Source organism: Sturnira hondurensis, unplaced genomic scaffold (genome assembly GCF_014824575.4).
Source record: "Sturnira hondurensis isolate 20B ecotype Veracruz unplaced genomic scaffold, ASM1482457v3 Scaffold0003801, whole genome shotgun sequence".
Taxonomy (NCBI): domain Eukaryota; kingdom Metazoa; phylum Chordata; class Mammalia; order Chiroptera; family Phyllostomidae; genus Sturnira; species Sturnira hondurensis.
In genome coordinates, this window is record NW_028076432.1 from 5,693,596 (window position 1) to 5,711,431 (window position 17,836).

Below are 17,836 nucleotides of genomic sequence, written 5' to 3' on the forward strand. Positions count from 1 at the left end.
AAAGAGTTTTAGCCAACTTAATTCTTCCTGAAATTTATAATTAACTACATGGGAAAGGAGACAATTACCATATTTCCAAAGAATAAAGGATTTAAAGAGTTGAGATTTTGGTAAGACATAATTACAACCTATTAAGTATGCAATTCATATCAATTTGTTCATACAATTTTCTTGAGCTTCAAATATGCATATACTTTGGACAGTGTTTTCTGAATAATGCACATGAAATGCCATCCATTTAAATGTACACTGTTCTCTCTTCTCAGAGGTTTTTCTCAGATATTTGAAATTCTGGGAAAACATAACACTAAGAAATAGGGTCAATTGATACTGTTTTGCTTTGTGCCTTATCTCCCTGACACCTATGAATATATATTTTTGAACAAATGTTAATCAATGCAAGAACTGGCAGGCTTTTTAGATCAAGTGCTACAGCCACCACCAAGCACTCAGCCACGAAAAAAATAGCAATTAAACCTGTCCTCGATTAAAATAGAACTGCAGATTGCTGAGTAAATTACATGTGTATTGATTCAGGATAGCTGTATTTTAAAAGACTAGTAAAAAGGGACTATAGCTTACAGTGCTAGGAGCTTCATAACAAACATTGGGGGGGTTATTTTGCTAAAAATATACATTTTTATTTAGGGTGTCTTTAGCAAATAATTTTCAAATTTCCTTTTACTGTTTTTTTTTAAGATTTTATTTATTTATTTATCTTTAGAGGGGAAGGAGAGAGGGAGAGAAACATCAATGTATGGTTGCCTTTCGTGCGTCCCCTGCTGGGAGTTGGCCTGCAGGGAACCGGCCTGCAACCCAGGCATGTGCCCTGACTGGGAATCGAACCATGATCCTCTGGTTCGCAGGCCCGCATTCAATCCACTGAGCTACACCAGCCAGGGCCTTTTACTGTTTTTTAACTACAGTTGTCCCCATTTTCCCCCACCACTCTCCCTTAGCACACTCACCCCCACCTCCCACACTAGATGTACCACAGTTTTTGATCCACTCATTTACTGATGGGCACTTAGGTTGTTTCCAACACTTGGCTATTTTAGACAATGCTGCTATGAATGTTGGGGTACATAGGTTCTTCTGAATTGGTATTTCAGGATTCTTAGGGTATAATCTCAGCAGTGGAATTGTCCAGTTAAAAGCAGAAGAATGAAACTTGATCACCAACTTACACCTTACACAAAAACAAACTCAATATGGAGAGAAGATTTAAATGTAAGTCATAGTACCATAGAAGTCCTAGAGGAGAACATAGGCAGGAAAATCTCAGATATTCCACACAGCAATATTTTCACTGATATGTCCCCTGGAGCAAGGGACATAATGAAAAGAATGAACAAATGAGCCTTCATCAAATTAAAAAGCTTCTGCATGGCTAAAGAAAACATCAGCAAAATGAAAAGGGAACCAACCATATGAGAAAATTTATTTGCCAATGACACCTTGGACAAGAGTTTGATCTCCAAAATAAATAGAGAACTCACACAACTCCATTCCAGGAAGACAAACAAATTTAAAAATGGGCAAGGACCTGAACAGATACTTCTCTAAAAAGGACATACAGAAGGTCCAGAGACATATGAAAATGATGCTCAGCATCACAAGCCATCAGAGAGATGCAAATTAAAACCACAATGAGAGACCACTTCACAGCAGTCAGAATGGCCACCATAAACAAAGCAACAAACAAGTGCTGGCAAGGTTGTGGAGAAAAGGGACCCCTAGTGCACTGTTGGTGGGAATGCAGACTGGTGCAGCCACTGTGGAGAACTGAATGGAATTTCCTCGAAAAACTAAAATTTTCAAATATTTTTATCAGCAAAAATATCAAGAACTGCTGCTCCCATTTTCTAATTAGAGCCATATTTAAAAATTAATAATTTATCTGAGTGTGAGATATCATAAATATAGTATGGTAAATTATATAACTCTTAGTTAAAACATGAAATGTAGGAGAGGTAAGTGTTTTTAGTTAATACTTCTTGAACTGTGTTTCATGCAACAACCAAAATTCTTGCTGGTGTGGCTAAGTGGTATGTTTTATAGGTTGAAATTTGACTTTTAGATGTCCTTTAAAAAAAAATTTGTATAAGCAGTCTTCAGGGAGAATCTCCATTGCTGACTACATAGTTACTTGGGAAAATGGTACATTTTATTACACTGAGGCATTTCTGTCTAGGTTTCTAGAATAATTTTAAGGAAATATTTGAAAGTACCTAAACACTTTAACTCAGATTTCAACCACAGAATAATATAATATCCATTCAGGGACCCTTTTGCAAAGCACTGGTGTCATCTGTGGTTAGTTGTGCAAATTCCAAGTAATAACCACCATTATAGGTGTTTTTTAAAGTTCCTTTTGGAAGTTACTTTGGATAAAACCATTAAATGGCACTGATACACTTTGTTCTCTAAGATGCAAAGCAATGCTAAAAAAACAAACAAACAGCAGAATTGCTGTGAGGTCACATTCCTTTCCTAGGCAGGTTTGTATTCTGAAAGCTGATTACAACACAATCCATCTGTTTTGGGAGAAAAAAATAACTCTATTATTTCCTCAGTTCTTTCATGACCTAGTAATTTAAAACAATAAACTGATTTTTGAGTTTTCTGTTTATAGCTTTCAGGAAATTTTTGAATATTTCTATAGTAAAAGTATACTAAATAGTGAAATAATTACTAAGCTTTTATAACATACTTATGGTAAGTATGGTATACACATACTATAAAGTCTAATAATTTTACCCCAAACACAATGAAGTATCATACCATATAAAATCTCTGAGAGGTTAAATAGACATGAGTTGATATTTCTTCATCAAAATGCAAACCTGATCTCACTGCTTTAGCTTTTGCTTAATAAAATGTGTTATGCTAGAATTTTAGAAGTTTAAGTGATGATCTTTATAAGTGGGTTTATCATAGATGTAACCCTGTTGCCATTTTTCTTGGCACGTGTAAAGAGTTTTATCTCTTTGAGTCCATTTCCCTTACACTAAAATGATATCTCAAGTGTCATTTCAGGCTCAGCAACTATCACATATAAGTTGACAAATTGCTTGTCTGACAACTACTCTATCCATCGGAGTGCAAAGATATCTTTTACAAGTATTTATTATAAAGTGAATGTTACACACACATGTGTGAACATGTGTGTGCATGAGTTGCAGGAATGAAGGATTTCTTCCACCCATTTATTTACTATCTAACAATGCGATTATCTATCAAATGTCTGTTACATGAAAGAAAGTACCTAAACACTTTAACCCAGATTTCAACCACAGAATAATATAATATCCATTCTGGGACCCTTTTGCAAAGCACTGGTGTCATCCGTGGTTAGTTGAGCAAATTCTGAGTAAATATCATCATTATAGGTGTTTTTTAAAGTTCCTTTTGGAAGTTACTTTGGATAAAACCATTAAATGGCATCCTGCAGGCCAGTGCAAAATCACTGAGTCCAGTGCCATTTATTTACTATTAATTTACTATCCAACAATGCAATTATCTATCAAATGTCTGTTAAGTGGAAGAATCAATGAACACTTATGGTGCACCATAGTAGGTAGTTGACTATAAATATGACTAAACTTCCTCATTTTCAAGAGTTCTCCTTCTAGCAAGAAACAGGCACATGTAAAAACTAACTGTACGACTAGATTGTTGCTATTACACAGGAACACTCTACGGAGGACATGGAGAATGGCTGGCTCGGTCCAGTAGGGCAGTATCAAGGAAGGTATTTACAGAGAAATCTGCACTTAAGCTGAGTCTTAAAGGTTAAAAAGAAGCTTATTAGGTAAATGTCATGCTGAAAAGTTGAGAGGCATTCTAGGCAGAAAAAAAGAAAGAGGGGCCCTGTCTGGGTAGCTCAGTTGGTTAGAGTGTTGTCCCATTATGCCAATGTTGTGGGTTCGATCCCTGGTTGGGGCACATACAAGAAGCAACCAATGAATGCATAAATTAAGTGTAACAACAACAAATCGATGTTCTCTCTCCCCCACCCCATCCTCTCTGCCTAAAATTGATAAATAAAAAAAGAAACTAAAAAATAGGTACATAGAAACAGGAGAGTGCAATTCAGATAATTTGGGGAACCAAATATGACTGGGTATAGTTCAAGCTAAGGTATGAAGACTGGTGGGATGTGAGATAGAAAGTTAGATAGGAGCCAGGCCATAGAGGGCCTCATGTATATCAGGTTAAACCATGCAAATATCATCCTGCAGGCCAGTGCAAAATCAACGAGGGTTACAAGTCAACTAGGGACTTGCTGAAATGCAGGTTCTGACTCAGTGGTTCCAGCATGGGGCTTGAGATTCTGCAGTCTGACAAGCTCTGAAGGGATGTCATTGCAACAGGTCAACAGACTATACTGTGAATAATGGAGTAGTAGGAAACAGGGAACCCCTGAAGGGTTCTAACCGGAATTTTAATACACATAAATTATGCACATATACATACACATATATGTATATAGTACTTATGGATGGGTGCATATATTTAAAGTAATGTTCCTTCACAGTTAGCAGCATGGAAAATGTATAGGGCTAGGAAGGAGGGACAGATAAGAAAAATGGATTGGAACTGGGGCAGATTTGGGATTTAGGGAAAAATAAATATCAGGATCAACTCCTATCTTTCTAACCATAACAACTGGGGAGTGGCATTGCTAGCAAAATATAACAACTCCCATTTATCTACCATAACAACTGAGAGGATGGCATACTATCCAATGAGCATAGAATTGAACAGGAGAATGATTTATGCTTAGAAGACTCCAGAGAGTAGACACTTTCCTGGTACTTTTGACTTACATTTACTTCATGGGTGAATAGAATTTATTCATGTACTTTCAAACCAATTTTTCATGAAACCTCTCTTCCCTTAGAAGGCTGGTTCAAGAACTGAAGCAGTTAGATAAAAAGAAATGTATATGTATTAGTAAGAATATTAGAATAGTATGTATTTGGGGAAAGGGTTATTGTCATAGGATTTCAAATCTGGGACTAATTTTGAATGCACTGAAATAAAAAGTTGAAATATTTTATTTCTTTCTTTCACCAGTAAATACCCATAAACCTAGGAAACACATTCAGTAAAACTGGAGAAAAAATCCACATCATCGTGCCTACACAACAAATATTTGCCACTAGAGTGGTAACTGGCTAACTGAATCACTGAGGCTACCATGAAATTTACCCTTAAGTGTCAATTCCCCCAAAAAAGAGGAAAAGGAAAAGGAAGAGGAAGAGGAACAGAAACCTTCAAAGCTGTTTAGTGAGTGTATGCTCTATACTGCTGCTATGCTGTGTAACTGTACAGTCACTTTGTGCATCATTTGTACCAGCTGTTCCCTTTGTCTAGAAAGTTCTTCCCCAGGATCTTCACAAATCTGGTTCTTTCCAGTTTCCAGAACTTTTCAGAGAGGACATCTCTTATCCACCCTACATATAAAGCAGCTCCTGTTTCTTTTTAGACTCATCCATCCTTCCATATTCCATTTCTCTGTTTGTAAATTCTAGCAGTTACTGCTATTTAAATTGTGTTTGCTATATTTGTTTGCCTATTAAAGTCCAGTTTCCTCATTTTGTAACATGAGTTCTATGAGAGCAGGGACGCTGTCCAATGAGTTCACTGTTGTACTTCCACCGCTTATTCCTGGCACATAGTATGCACTCAGTAAATGTTTGTGGAGGTAACAAGTATTGTGTTTAATCCTCACAACAACTCTCTAAAATGCTCGTTGTTGTTTCATTGTATAAATATGGAAACTGAGATCGAGGCTGATTGACTTGGCCCAAACAACAAAACTACTAACCAGCAGAGCTAGGGCTCCAGCAAGAACCTTTTGGCTCCACAGGCTGTGCTTTCAAACACTAGGCTATGCTGCCACTCTGAGCCAAATTCAGGGACGGATGCCAACTGCTGTCCAACTGCCCGGTACTTGATTCTCTCAGGGGCCTCAGGCATGTCATGCCAATGTGCCTGGTTCACCCTAATTAACACAAAATTAGTTTGAAAACATATATGGATTCGGCTCTCACTTTCTCCATCATACAGTAATGCTTATGGTCATAAGGAGCCCAGTTCTCTCTAGAATTTCCTCCTTTCAAAAATTAAAGTCACCTCTTTCCTATATATAGTAGTTTACAGTTTTCAAATACATAAACTCATTTGATTCTGTACAATAATCCTGTGAAGGCAGTTCTGATAAACCAGTATTATGATACCCACTTCGGACTTGAGAAACTACGGCTCAGGGAGGGTAAACTGAATTGACGAAGTTAATATAATAGATGGGAAACCTACATTTATACCTTTATTTTCTGAACCTTGGTCCAGTGCACTTTCCCAAATTGCCTTTGGTGAAACTACACACAAGCAATTAGAAAAGTCTTTCAGGCGGCTGTAATCATGGGTAACCTGCTTTAAAAAAATATTATCCGCAAACATCCAGATGAAATAATGGTTGAATAATAAAGGGAGTGATGGATTATTTTCTAGTTTATAAAGAGAGTTATGTGATTTATTTAAAGTGTGAGTCCAATAAATGTGTTTAAATATTATTTGATTTGCAAAATTTGATTTGTACTTGTTGCCTTTGCAAACCCACATTTGTCTCATAAAATAAGATTTAGCTAAACGTCTTAGTAAGGCCAATCCTCTCAAACTCATAGCTCTTCACAGTACATGTGGCTTTTACTCATCGTGTCAAAAAGGGCTAATGTTGTGAATAAAATCCTGGTAATGAGGTTTGGCAGGAAAGACTATTTACTATAGATATATTCACAGATGGCTGGTATGATTCATGTAATAAAATCTTATTTCATTTGTAAAAGTTTACTTTTACAGCCTATGAATATGTGTCTAAAAATACTACAAATCTACACTAATTTTTTTAATCCTCACCTGAGGATATTTTTATTTGCTTCTTTTCTTAGAGAGAGAGAAAGAGAAACATTGATGCAAAAGAAGCATAGGTTGGTTCCCTTCATACACACCCAAACCTAGACTGGGCTAGGGATTGCACATGTCTGAACCAGGGGTTGCATTGCCTGTGTCCATGCCTAGACTGGGGATGAATCTGCAACCTAAGTATATGCCCTGACTGGGAACGGAGCCTGCAATCCTTCAATTACAGGACGATGCTCCAACCATGGAGCCACACCAGCCAGGGCCAAATCTACACTAAGGCTGAATGATTCAGGGACTTAATGAAAAGAACAGCGAGGAAAGATAGGAAGATAGGGAGACTGTGGAGCCCAATAGAAAGTGATATACCTACCCCTTGACACAAAGTCATAAACTACTTTATATTTCTTATCTCCCTAAATCCTCAAGACAACCCCGTGAGATACACACCATCATATCAAAGAGAAAACTACATTTCAGCAAGAGAAGGGTAAAACTACTATATTTTACTGAACAGGCATAAGAATGGGCAAAGGGGAATGTGGCAGAAAATAGAAAGAGAAAGCTCAAATCAGAGAAAATGGATAAGAACTCAAGGACCAGTTTTGGGATTTGCAACCTATGTTAATAATGGAGGGAAAAAACCTATTTCCTTAAAATAATGTCTCAATTTCTTGATATTTATTTTTGACTGGTCCCCCACCTATCTTTCCATCCTTTGTATCTTGCTACTCACCTTTGACACCTAATGTTCCAGCCACACTGATGTTCCTTTCTAGAGCAGGCCATTCCCTCTTTCGTCTCTTTTCTCTCCCTTGTCTGCCTATTTATCTATCTATCTATCTATCTATCTATCACATCTAGGACTCTCCCTAAAACACTCTACCCACTCCCATTGTGCCTTCTATCCTGGATATTAGCTTACTTGTCACTTCCTCAGAAAACCTTTCCCTGCTATTAAACCCCTGCCTACTCTGCAACCCAGTCCACCAGATTCTGCAGGCATCCCTGTGCTAATGTCCATAGCGCCCTATGTTCACCTCTTGTTACACATCGCTGTTATTTCTATACTTGGCTGTTTTCCCCATTAAACTAAAAGTTCCATGAGAACAGATTGTTTATTGTATCCTCATGCCTTCCAACATGCCAGGCACATACCAGGATCCAATAAATCTTGTTAGATGAATGAAATGAATGAGTGGATGTGCTGCTTCTTCCATGAGAGCAGATGCAACTACACACCTACATGAATCAATAGTTTTGTCTGTGAAAACCGGGCCTCCCAGGTAAACCATTTGTTGCCTTGGTGATTTGTTTCACTTTGCCTCCTACATAAAGCTCTGGTAGAAAAATTATTTTAGCCCACCCCTCAAAAAAACTATAGTTACAAATATTTCTATGATGAGTTCATTTCTGAGAGTATGATATTACTCTTTTTTTCTATTAAGGTCATAATAAATAACACCATACTTATTAGTCTTGATGAAAAGATTTTTTTAAACACCCAGCAAACACTCCTATTTATTTTTAGAAATTCTAAGGGATTTTAATTCTTTTAAAAGATGGTGATATGATAGAAACAAAGAGTGATATCTTATTTACAGAACAGATGTAGTATTACCAGCATCAATAAAGTTTCTTTTATGCTGCCTGGTCCACTTTTCATTTTGCTGTTTGAATTTTATTATGCATATTAGCCTATTAGACATATTAAAATTAATAGGACCATAATGCCTTTATTTAAAAATTATAGCATTAGCTTATCACAACATATTATAGTTGCCTTTGTAGAGTATTTTTTAAACTTTTTTAAATGTCCATAAGTCTGGTTAATGAACGTCTGAAATGATAGCAATGTTTGATTCACCCACAACTACATTTTAAGATACTTAGTATGCACGAGTAATTTTATGTGCTGAGATAATATACTTTAGAATAATATTGGGTTAGAGACAGAATAGGAAGCTCCTCAGAGATGCAATAAAATATACTCATCTTACGGACAAAGCACTGATGCCCCGTGCCTCTGGGTCACAAAGCACAGGCTTCCTTTGATTTTTCACAGCTCCACATTTCTTCTGCTTTTGTATCAAATCCTGTATGTTATTATATATGATACTTAAAAATCCCTACACAGCAAAGGAAAAATTCTACTGACTGCTGGCATTTTATTAAATTTAGCCCCGAATATTCAGCCTGCCCCCAGAACTGTTGTCCTATTGCCAATCATGTCTCTGCCTTAATGTGGGCTAACGTTATTTTCCTTTTATCTTCGTTACCAAAATTATTGGGGCTATGGATTGAGTGCTGGCCTGTTAACCAAAGGTCACCAGTTTGATTCCCAGTCAGGGCACCTGCCTGGGTTGCAGGCCAGGTCCCCAGTAGGGGACACTCAAGAGGCAACTGCACATTGATATTTTAAAAAATAATAAAAATTATTACGGTTATTATCTTTCAATTCTTCAAAACATATTTTTAAATGTCTACTCTATAAATGTGTTACATTAGTTATTAAATCATGTTTAACCACTAACACCAAGATGACCCCATTTTCCACAGTGATCACACCCAAACAGAGGGATAGACTAAAGATATAAATTGTGAATTTCTCAATAAATTATTCTATACTGAATTCCTTCCATATGCCAGGAATTGTGCAAGGTACCGTCTATACTTTACCACATCACTTACACATAGGTAAGATCATATCTTTTGGACAGATGAGGAAATCAAGACTCAGGGAAGTTAATGTATCCAAGCCCTAAACCTAAAACGTGTCAAAACAACAATTTAAATCCAAGTCTTGTTCTAGACCAGCAATTTTAAACCCTTGTGCCACAAGAAATTTTTAACACATGCAATAGCTGAATATTTAATTGAGGGCACTGATCTCTTCACCCTTACATTGTCAAATGAACAAAAAAAAAGATAATAGCCAACACAACAATAGTTGTCAGGTGTGCATGCTCTGTCTTGAACCATAAATATATTGGTCACATGATAGAGTTGCATCTTATTGGTCATGTCACATAATCAAGTTTTATCTGATTGGTTAATTCTTGATACTAGAAATCCTTACATACAAGTATAGCTACCTGATTTGTTTTTAAAGTCACTTTGGAGCAAAAAGTGTAGGTAATTACTATAATTATTTTTTGTAAATCAATGAAAGTTATTCTTATTTTTGTCAGACCAGGAAAAAATATATTTTGGGGGGGGTGCCACAAAATTTTAATAATTAGCTTATATGTGCCATAAGAGAAAAAAGGTTGAAAATTGCTGCTCTGGAGTCCTGCTCTTCCCACTAAGTCATGTTACTTCTATTTCTCAGTAGTGACATCTGTGACAAAGAAAAATTGAAGCTGGACAGAATTGTTCAAATAAAAAAGACGACCTAGGATCCTGATGAGAGTGAGTTGTCTGAACACCCGGAAGGACCTAGGGAACCATGGGGCAGAAAGTCGGGGTACTCGTGACTCTGGTGATTTCCTGGCCAAAAATTCTTGCCCCAATCTGAGGGGCTCTGCAAATCAGTGGGACCAGGCTGAAGCCCTCATGACTTTAGGCAATCTGAGTTTCATAAGACCTCAAGTAGGAATATTTCCTCAGGGAGTTAGATTCTTATGAAATGTGCCGTAATCATTTCCTTCCTTTTATATGCAGAGAAACCAAAAGTAAAAACACTCCTTCATTTATGTCTACTAGATGCTTATGTCCAATAGATGCTTTTATATAGCCACGAGGCAGTACTTTCTCTCCATTTGTTATAATCTCTCCTTGCATTGATATTCTAATGGTGATTCTTAAGTATGTGGAACAAAAAAACGTGAAAAAGAACTTGTTTCCACAGTATGTGTAATAGAAGGGAGTGGGAGGCAGAGCAGGCGCAGGAGGATTCAAGGAAACAGCAAGTGCCTTTCATGACAGGAAGGGAAGACGGGGCAAGTGAAAGTATTAATGTCCGCCTGCCACTGAAAATCTTGACAGGGATGGTGGTGGGCTGCAAGCTGGAGGATATCACGTGGATGAGGTGGAGCCTAGGAGAGATCAGGGAGGTCTCACATAAAGCGAGACTTGAAGAAATCATCTCAGCCAGAACTGCTAGAAGGTGGACTCACTGCTAAAGGAGAAAGAAATGAGGGTTAAACAGAGATAGAATTAAAATGTGCAAGTTGCTGCCAAGTTTTTTGTCAGAGTCCCAGGAAAGTGGAGCAAGGGCATCCCAAGTGCATGGGCACTTGGAAGAAAAGAGTGTCAGTGGTGGTGGGTGAGGCAGACAGGATTTGCATTCTGAAGCCCTCCAGGAAGTCTCCTCACCTAAATGCAGCTTTTAAATCAGTCACACACTGTTTTCCACCTAAACATTGTAATACAACTTTGTTGTGTGTTTGTACTAGAAGGATGACATATGTACAACCTGGGAAACAGTCATGAACATAACTACATCAGCAAATTCATAAAATCTCACACGTGTTTGTCTTACGAAATTGTATAATTTTTACGGTAAATCAAAATACCAAGATATTGACATCTATCTCTGATGTAGGATTTAAAGCAAAAGAATGTGTCTTACCTTTATATCTGTGATCATCAATATTTTGGTAAGTGGCTATAAAGCACAAGACATTTTTAAAATCAGATCCTGTTTTCCAAATTGAGGAACTGATCTCAGTGTTGATTCAATTTGTTCAATGCAACAGCCTTCCAGTTTACACTTCTACTTCATAGCATTTTGTAACTTATTTTTAAAGCTTGAATTGTGTTTTACTGTATCTGTAATTATCATGATTTTGAAATAAATAATAATGGAACACACATAACTACATGTAACACCTCTGAAAGAGTAAAACATAGAGACTATTTTCCTTCCTAGATTACATAAGGAAATACCATTTCCCACTTAGCTTTTTAAAATTTTATTTTAATTAATTTTTCTGATTTCACTGGAAAAACTGAATGAGATGCTTGGTAGTTTTTGGAAGTAAAATGAGGCATTCATCTAACTCTGAAGCCCCATCCATTAATCCAACTAGAATCTTTTAGGTTTCAAATGCATTAACATCAGCTGTAGCTGCCATATGTGATACTAGGCCCTATGGGAAGATATCCATTAAGAGTTTCTGAAATACAATCTGTTAAAGTAAAATATTTAAGGTCATATTGTGGGGAATTTGGTTTGTAGCTTCAAAATTAAATAATCTTTTCTTTAGTAGTGAAATCACAGTGGGAAATCTACCCTTAATGAGTCTCATACATGAAGCTATTGATTTTGCCCTATCTAATGGGTGTCCAATCAATGTGAGATCCTAAAAGATATAGCTCAAATAAACTCATGGTATGCTTATATGTAAAATGAAAAGGGGGCTAATGAATAAGTGTGTTTTAATTCATTTTTTCTTAAAATAATTGTAATTCCTATTCAAATAACCAGTGCTTATGAAATTTAAATCATTATTTAGAACTGACAGAGTAAAATAAAATGTTTTGAAATTTTTAGCTATTTTCAGTAAACCCATAAAAGTATTGCCTCCTGATTTTATTCCATTCCTAGTTTTATACTTTTATTTCTGATAATGCAAATATTTAATTTGCTCCTAATCAAGATAGAGATAATTGCTTCAACATTAAATACTGTGTTCATTTGTTTCAAATTAGGACCTAAAGATTTTTTTCCCTTTAAAAATTTACCAAAATGCAGAATATCAGAATTCTCCAATCAGGAACAATATGTCAAGCCACAGTAAAGCTGATTGGTTTCTTCGAGCACAGAAGATATAGTTTTTAAATGAAAAGCTAATTATCACACTCAGAAAGACTACCCTGACATGTTATGTTAAAATGATGTGTAAACTACACTACTACTATAGATACGTTAATATTGTGCTACAAACAGATGCAAACGCACATCCTGCCATAAAAACACAGGCAAATTCTCCTTCCATTTGAGCAAATATACAATACCACTTTAAGAAGTTGAAATCAAATAAAGACAGGACCCTCAGACCCTCCTGGGAAATAAAACGCCCAGCAAAGTAAATTATACTAATCATTTTATCTCATGAACTGGCAGCATCTACCAGAGCTGTTTAATTACAGGACCAGAATAATAACAGGAAAATGCTGCACACAACAGCCCTGTTTCCTAGCCTACCTTTGTGGTGACAATGCACAGGCAATCCATCCTGGATCCCTACACAGGACTCAGTACATGGAAATCACACCAGCAAATCAGCAAAGGTGAGAAAAGCCGTTTGGTAAATAGCAGAGCCTGGATTCAGCACTGGAGGCTTTTCCAAGGGGGCCCCTCATGGGAAAGTGGAGCCCTCCTCCATAGAGCTCAAAGCCAGCAGGATTCTCCTAGGCACCGGAAAATCCCCTAGAAATCAGCTCCGGCAAAACTTCCAGGTGGCTTGCTGGGCTCCGCGGCTGCATGGTCTTTTAGCGAATTCCGTGATCAGAGCAAGCCTCCTGTGAGTGCCTCGAAGAGTTCTATCGTGGTGGTGAGTGTTACACCAAGCACCAGAGAATCACATTTCAGCTCTCTCGTTCTTGTTTCTGAATTCTGATCTGCTGCTTCAGTATACACATAAGAGCTCCCGTGCCAAAGTCCCCCCTTTTGCTGCCTTTCTCTTTCCTACTAATAACTCTGAGTAAGCACAACACAAAAAACTACCCGGCCCATCTATCAAAGGGCTGTCGTTAGGCTGCCAGAACAGCGGCTTTGGGTAATAAAAAGCTATTTATTATGAGCATGATTCCCCGGAGTCTAAATGACTCGAAAGATAGGACTGAAAAGCTAAGGTGCATGCGGTGCTGCGTACATCACGTCTCAACTCACTTGCAATTACAAGGGCAGCTTCTTACAAATGACTAACAGCTGGAGAAGAAAAACCGGGCCAGGGACTTTTATTTAACAAAAAAAACTGTGGATTTGGAGGTTGAACTAAGAAAATGTTAGCTGCTTTCTTCTTTTATGTGTGTACCTATTTGTGTGGTCTATGACACATGCGAATACACAAAAACCTGAATATTCAGACAAAAATGTATTTATGAAATTAGAGTGGGAGGGGGTTACAAAATATTTCCAAAAGTTCCACATTCAGAGAGACAAAAAACGATTCTTTCCCAAACTTTTCTCTCCTCACTGGCTGCCTGCAGGCACTTATTACGTGGGCAGAGCTCTGTATTCCCTCTGCAGCATCTTACCAGCCAAATGATTAACCTTCCTCCTTCGCTCAAATCTCTCCCCTTCTTCCAGTGAAATTGCTCCATATACTGTCTTTGAGGTGTCTACAGCATCTCTCTAGATAATAATATTTTTTCATTGTCTTGGACTCATAGGCAGAGACAGACTAAAGCAGACACGTAGAAACAGGGGTGCAGAGAAAAGGGGATATGAGAGAGACAGTGAATGACATGATGAAAAGCACTGCCTCATCAATAAAAATGGAAAACCAGGGAGTCTTTTTCACTAGGAAGAAAACATAGTCAGGCGGACAATTGACAACATCAAGAAGAGATGTTCAAGGACCCACACACTGTTTTAGCTATTAAGATTCCAGTAGAACCAGACCTGACCGGGTAGCACAGACGGTATTGTCCTGATACACCAAGGTTTCGGGTTCAATCCCTGGCCAGGCCACATACAAGAGTCAACCAATGAGTGCATAAATAAGTGGGACAATAAATCAATGTTTCTCTCCCTCTCTCATGTTTATCTCTCTGTCTCTCTCTCTTTCCCTTCCTCTTCTCTTTAAAGTCAATAAATAATTTTTCAAAGGTTTCAGTAGAACCATTCCTTACACTAAGTATTTTCCACAATACACATTTTTCAAAAGGATAGACATGTAAATGTTTTCTACTTTTCATGAATTATCTAGGTTCTAACCTCAATACCCTCCTGATTGCTAAATCGGTTTCTCAAGAACTGACACAGAATTCTTTTACCATAATGAAAGCTCTGTTTCTAAAGATTTAAAAATAAAAAAGATCATAGCAAATCTAATATGTGTTCAAAGGAAAAATGTGCTTCAAAAATTATTTACAGATAAAAAAATAATTTCTTCTTAGCTGTTATCCTACTGGTGTAATAAACTTCAAATAATTGTCAAGTTAAATAATACAAATAAAGCCCATGTTTGGTACATTCAGTTAGGCAACAATCTTTTGGTTCAGTACTATGAAAAGGTCAAAAAAGGATTACTTTGTCTATTCACCTCCTTATTTATTATATTGATATAGCAAGACAATGTAATTCAGTATTTTGTAGGCTTATCTCAGAGTCTGGATAAGGTCATGTGCTTGAGCATCTCCAGGTAGCAGAGAGCTTCTCAGACACCACCAAAGCATCTCATATGAAACAGATGCTGATTGTTGTCATCTCCTCCAAACTAATTAGGCTCTGTGCCTCCTACAGCACACACACGACAAAGCACTTGTACTTTTCTTACCAGCTTGAAAGTTTACATGACTTCCCAAGGACAGATAAGTTATGGCAAGTCCAGGGCTTGGTTAGTCATGATCAGAACAGAGATAGTCAGGGATCAGAAAGACAGAGGAAGTAAATTGGGTAGCAGAGTAAATGGATATTTTATAAGGTGTCCTTGACAGAAATGTACCATTGGAATTAAGTTCCTCTATCCGAGAGGGGAGAAAGCTAAGATATAAGCAAACTGGCAGAGGGAACTGATTAGTCTTCTGACCCTGGCTGATCACAGGTGGAAGCACTTTGCAGACTCTGAAGACCTGCAGGAATGAAAGGCAACTCATCCAGCATAGGTCCTGGCATACCACATACACTGCCTAAGTCATTCATCTAACACATTTGTTGAGGGATTACTGTATGATTTTTTATTAATGTATTGCCTACTAGGCTGTAGCTTTTTAAAGACAGTTTTGACTCTATATTTCCTTTGCCTAGTCTAGTATATCATTCATTCAATAAATATTCTTGGGAATATACTAATATGAAGACACAACGGTGAGCCCAAGCTAGCAGAATCCTCGCCTACAAGTGAATCAACAACTATACTACAGTACAGCAAGCAGTTAGGGTGTTTGAGACATAAAGTAGAGGAATTTAAGCCAGAATGGAGTAGTCAGGGAAGGCATTCCAGAGAGAGAACTTGAGTTGAGAAGTTCCCACTGGAGTTAGCTAGAAGTTGTGAGGAAGAAGAATTACATGCACTCTATTATATTTGAAAAATAAGTGAATCAATATCTTAAATCTTTCTACAACCAGCTTACAGGAATGAACATATCCAAAGGGCTTTCATTAAATAAAAGCACTTTAGAGCAGGCATTTCACAAACTGAACACGCAATCTCTGCTGGAGGAAAAAAAAGAGCATCATTTATATAACACCGAGTATAAACGTGCGGTAAAAGCAGGTGGAATCTACATGTCCTATAATCATTTGGTTGTATTTACCATGTAATGAACTGGATAATCTCTGTGTATTTAGATAAAAGTAAACAGCTAACATTTTTAAATGTAGTTCCTCAGAGGATGCAGCTCTCTACTTTGTGTATACCTTGCCTTCCATTGACTTCCCCCAGATATTAGGATGATGGGAGATAATCCACTTCTTTACCTCAAGGGAAGCATAGTTTTATTTTTATAATCAGCAAGGCATTGGCTTGAAGCATTTTTTACAGACATAGAACTCAGCTGGGCCTGTGATTTCACAAGAAGTATTTGGCAAGATACAAAGCCACAGCCTAAAAACTGCTTTTCTTTTCTTTTTTTTTAAGATTTTATTTATTTAGTTTTAGAGAGAGGGGAAGAGAGGGAGAAAGAGAAGGAGAGAAACAGTTGGTTGCCTCTTGAGCTCCCCCAACCTGGGACCTGGCCCGCAACTCAGGCATGTGCTCCAACTGAGAATGGAACCAGTGACTCTCCAGTTCATAGGCCTGGGCTTAACCCACTGAGCTACCCCAGCCAGGCCAAATCGCTTTTCTCAATATTGCTTAAGGTTAATGACATGAAGCCAGAAACATATTGATTGGTAATAAAGTCTACCATTGGAAGTTTGATATCAGAAAATTACTATTGTGAATTACTTATACTAAACCTGTACCTCAGCCATTTGCATGTATTGTTTTTATTTATTTGTTTGTTTCCAACAGGGAAAAAATCTCTAGAGTGAAATATATCTTCTGCCCGTTCTCCTAGAATCTAAGTCCCATGAGAGCAGATTTAAGTCTGCCTCTGGCATGTAGCATGGTAACTGCACTTCAGAGGCACAAAATTGATATTCTGGGAATGAAGGAATGATCAGAGCTCCAGTTTTGCCCTTTATTTTTCTTGATAGGAAATTTTTTAAATCCTGTAATATCCATCCTTTGTCCCCATGAGAACCATTGATGCATACAGTAACTACTATATATATGTTTTATATATAGTATACATTTAAATACAGTTAAGAAAGAATATACTATACTATATATATTTAAGAAAAAAATACATTTGGTGTATGTAGCTGAAGATATTTGCAGCTACAAATATTTTGATTAGCAAATCCAGTCTAATGCAAGAAAGTGATTTTGGAACAAACTGATCTTTAACGGAAAGGTGTAGTTTCCAGCCGAAGTGCTTGCTGCTAAACTGGGCATTTGCCCTGGTGACAGAAAAACAGTAATAAATACAAGCACTTGTATTAATAATAGCAGTAATTTATCAAGTGGCTATTCTCTGAAGTATTGCAGTAGATACTTAAAAGGTGGCATTTTTGATGGTCCCAACACCCTGCAGAAATGAAATACAATCCTCATTTTATAGAAAAAAAAAACAGAAGCTCCCTGAGATTACATGATTTGCCCTAGTGGACACAGCGCCTAGATGACTCCAACCCAAAGCGCAAAGTCCATGTGCCTTTCGTCTTATCACACCTCCAATCACAAGGCAA

At 37.3% G+C, this 17,836-nt stretch overlaps 1 protein-coding gene and 1 long non-coding RNA gene across 4 annotated transcripts in view; one reads left to right on the top strand and one right to left on the bottom strand.

The window, feature by feature from the left end:
* The window catches only part of DLG2 (discs large MAGUK scaffold protein 2), a 1,965,529-nt gene that overhangs the window by 1,575,515 nt on the left and 372,178 nt on the right, over window positions 1-17,836 (bottom strand). Inside the window, exon 1 of one of the 3 annotated variants that reach the window (XM_037042842.1) lies at window positions 13,082-13,351. The exons of the other annotated variants lie outside the window; for them this stretch is intronic. Coding sequence (XP_036898737.1) covers window positions 13,082-13,111 — 30 coding nt within the window. The 5' untranslated portion in view covers window positions 13,112-13,351. Of the gene's footprint in view, window positions 1-13,081; window positions 13,352-17,836 lie in introns of those variants that run through there. 3 annotated transcript variants of the gene reach the window in all.
* LOC118984731 (uncharacterized) overlaps window positions 3,105-17,836 on the top strand; it is a 293,126-nt gene continuing 278,394 nt past the window's right edge. The window contains exons 1-2 of the long non-coding RNA XR_005065979.1: window positions 3,105-3,123; window positions 3,578-3,580. This is a non-coding gene — a long non-coding RNA (uncharacterized LOC118984731). The remainder of the gene's footprint in view (window positions 3,124-3,577; window positions 3,581-17,836) is intronic.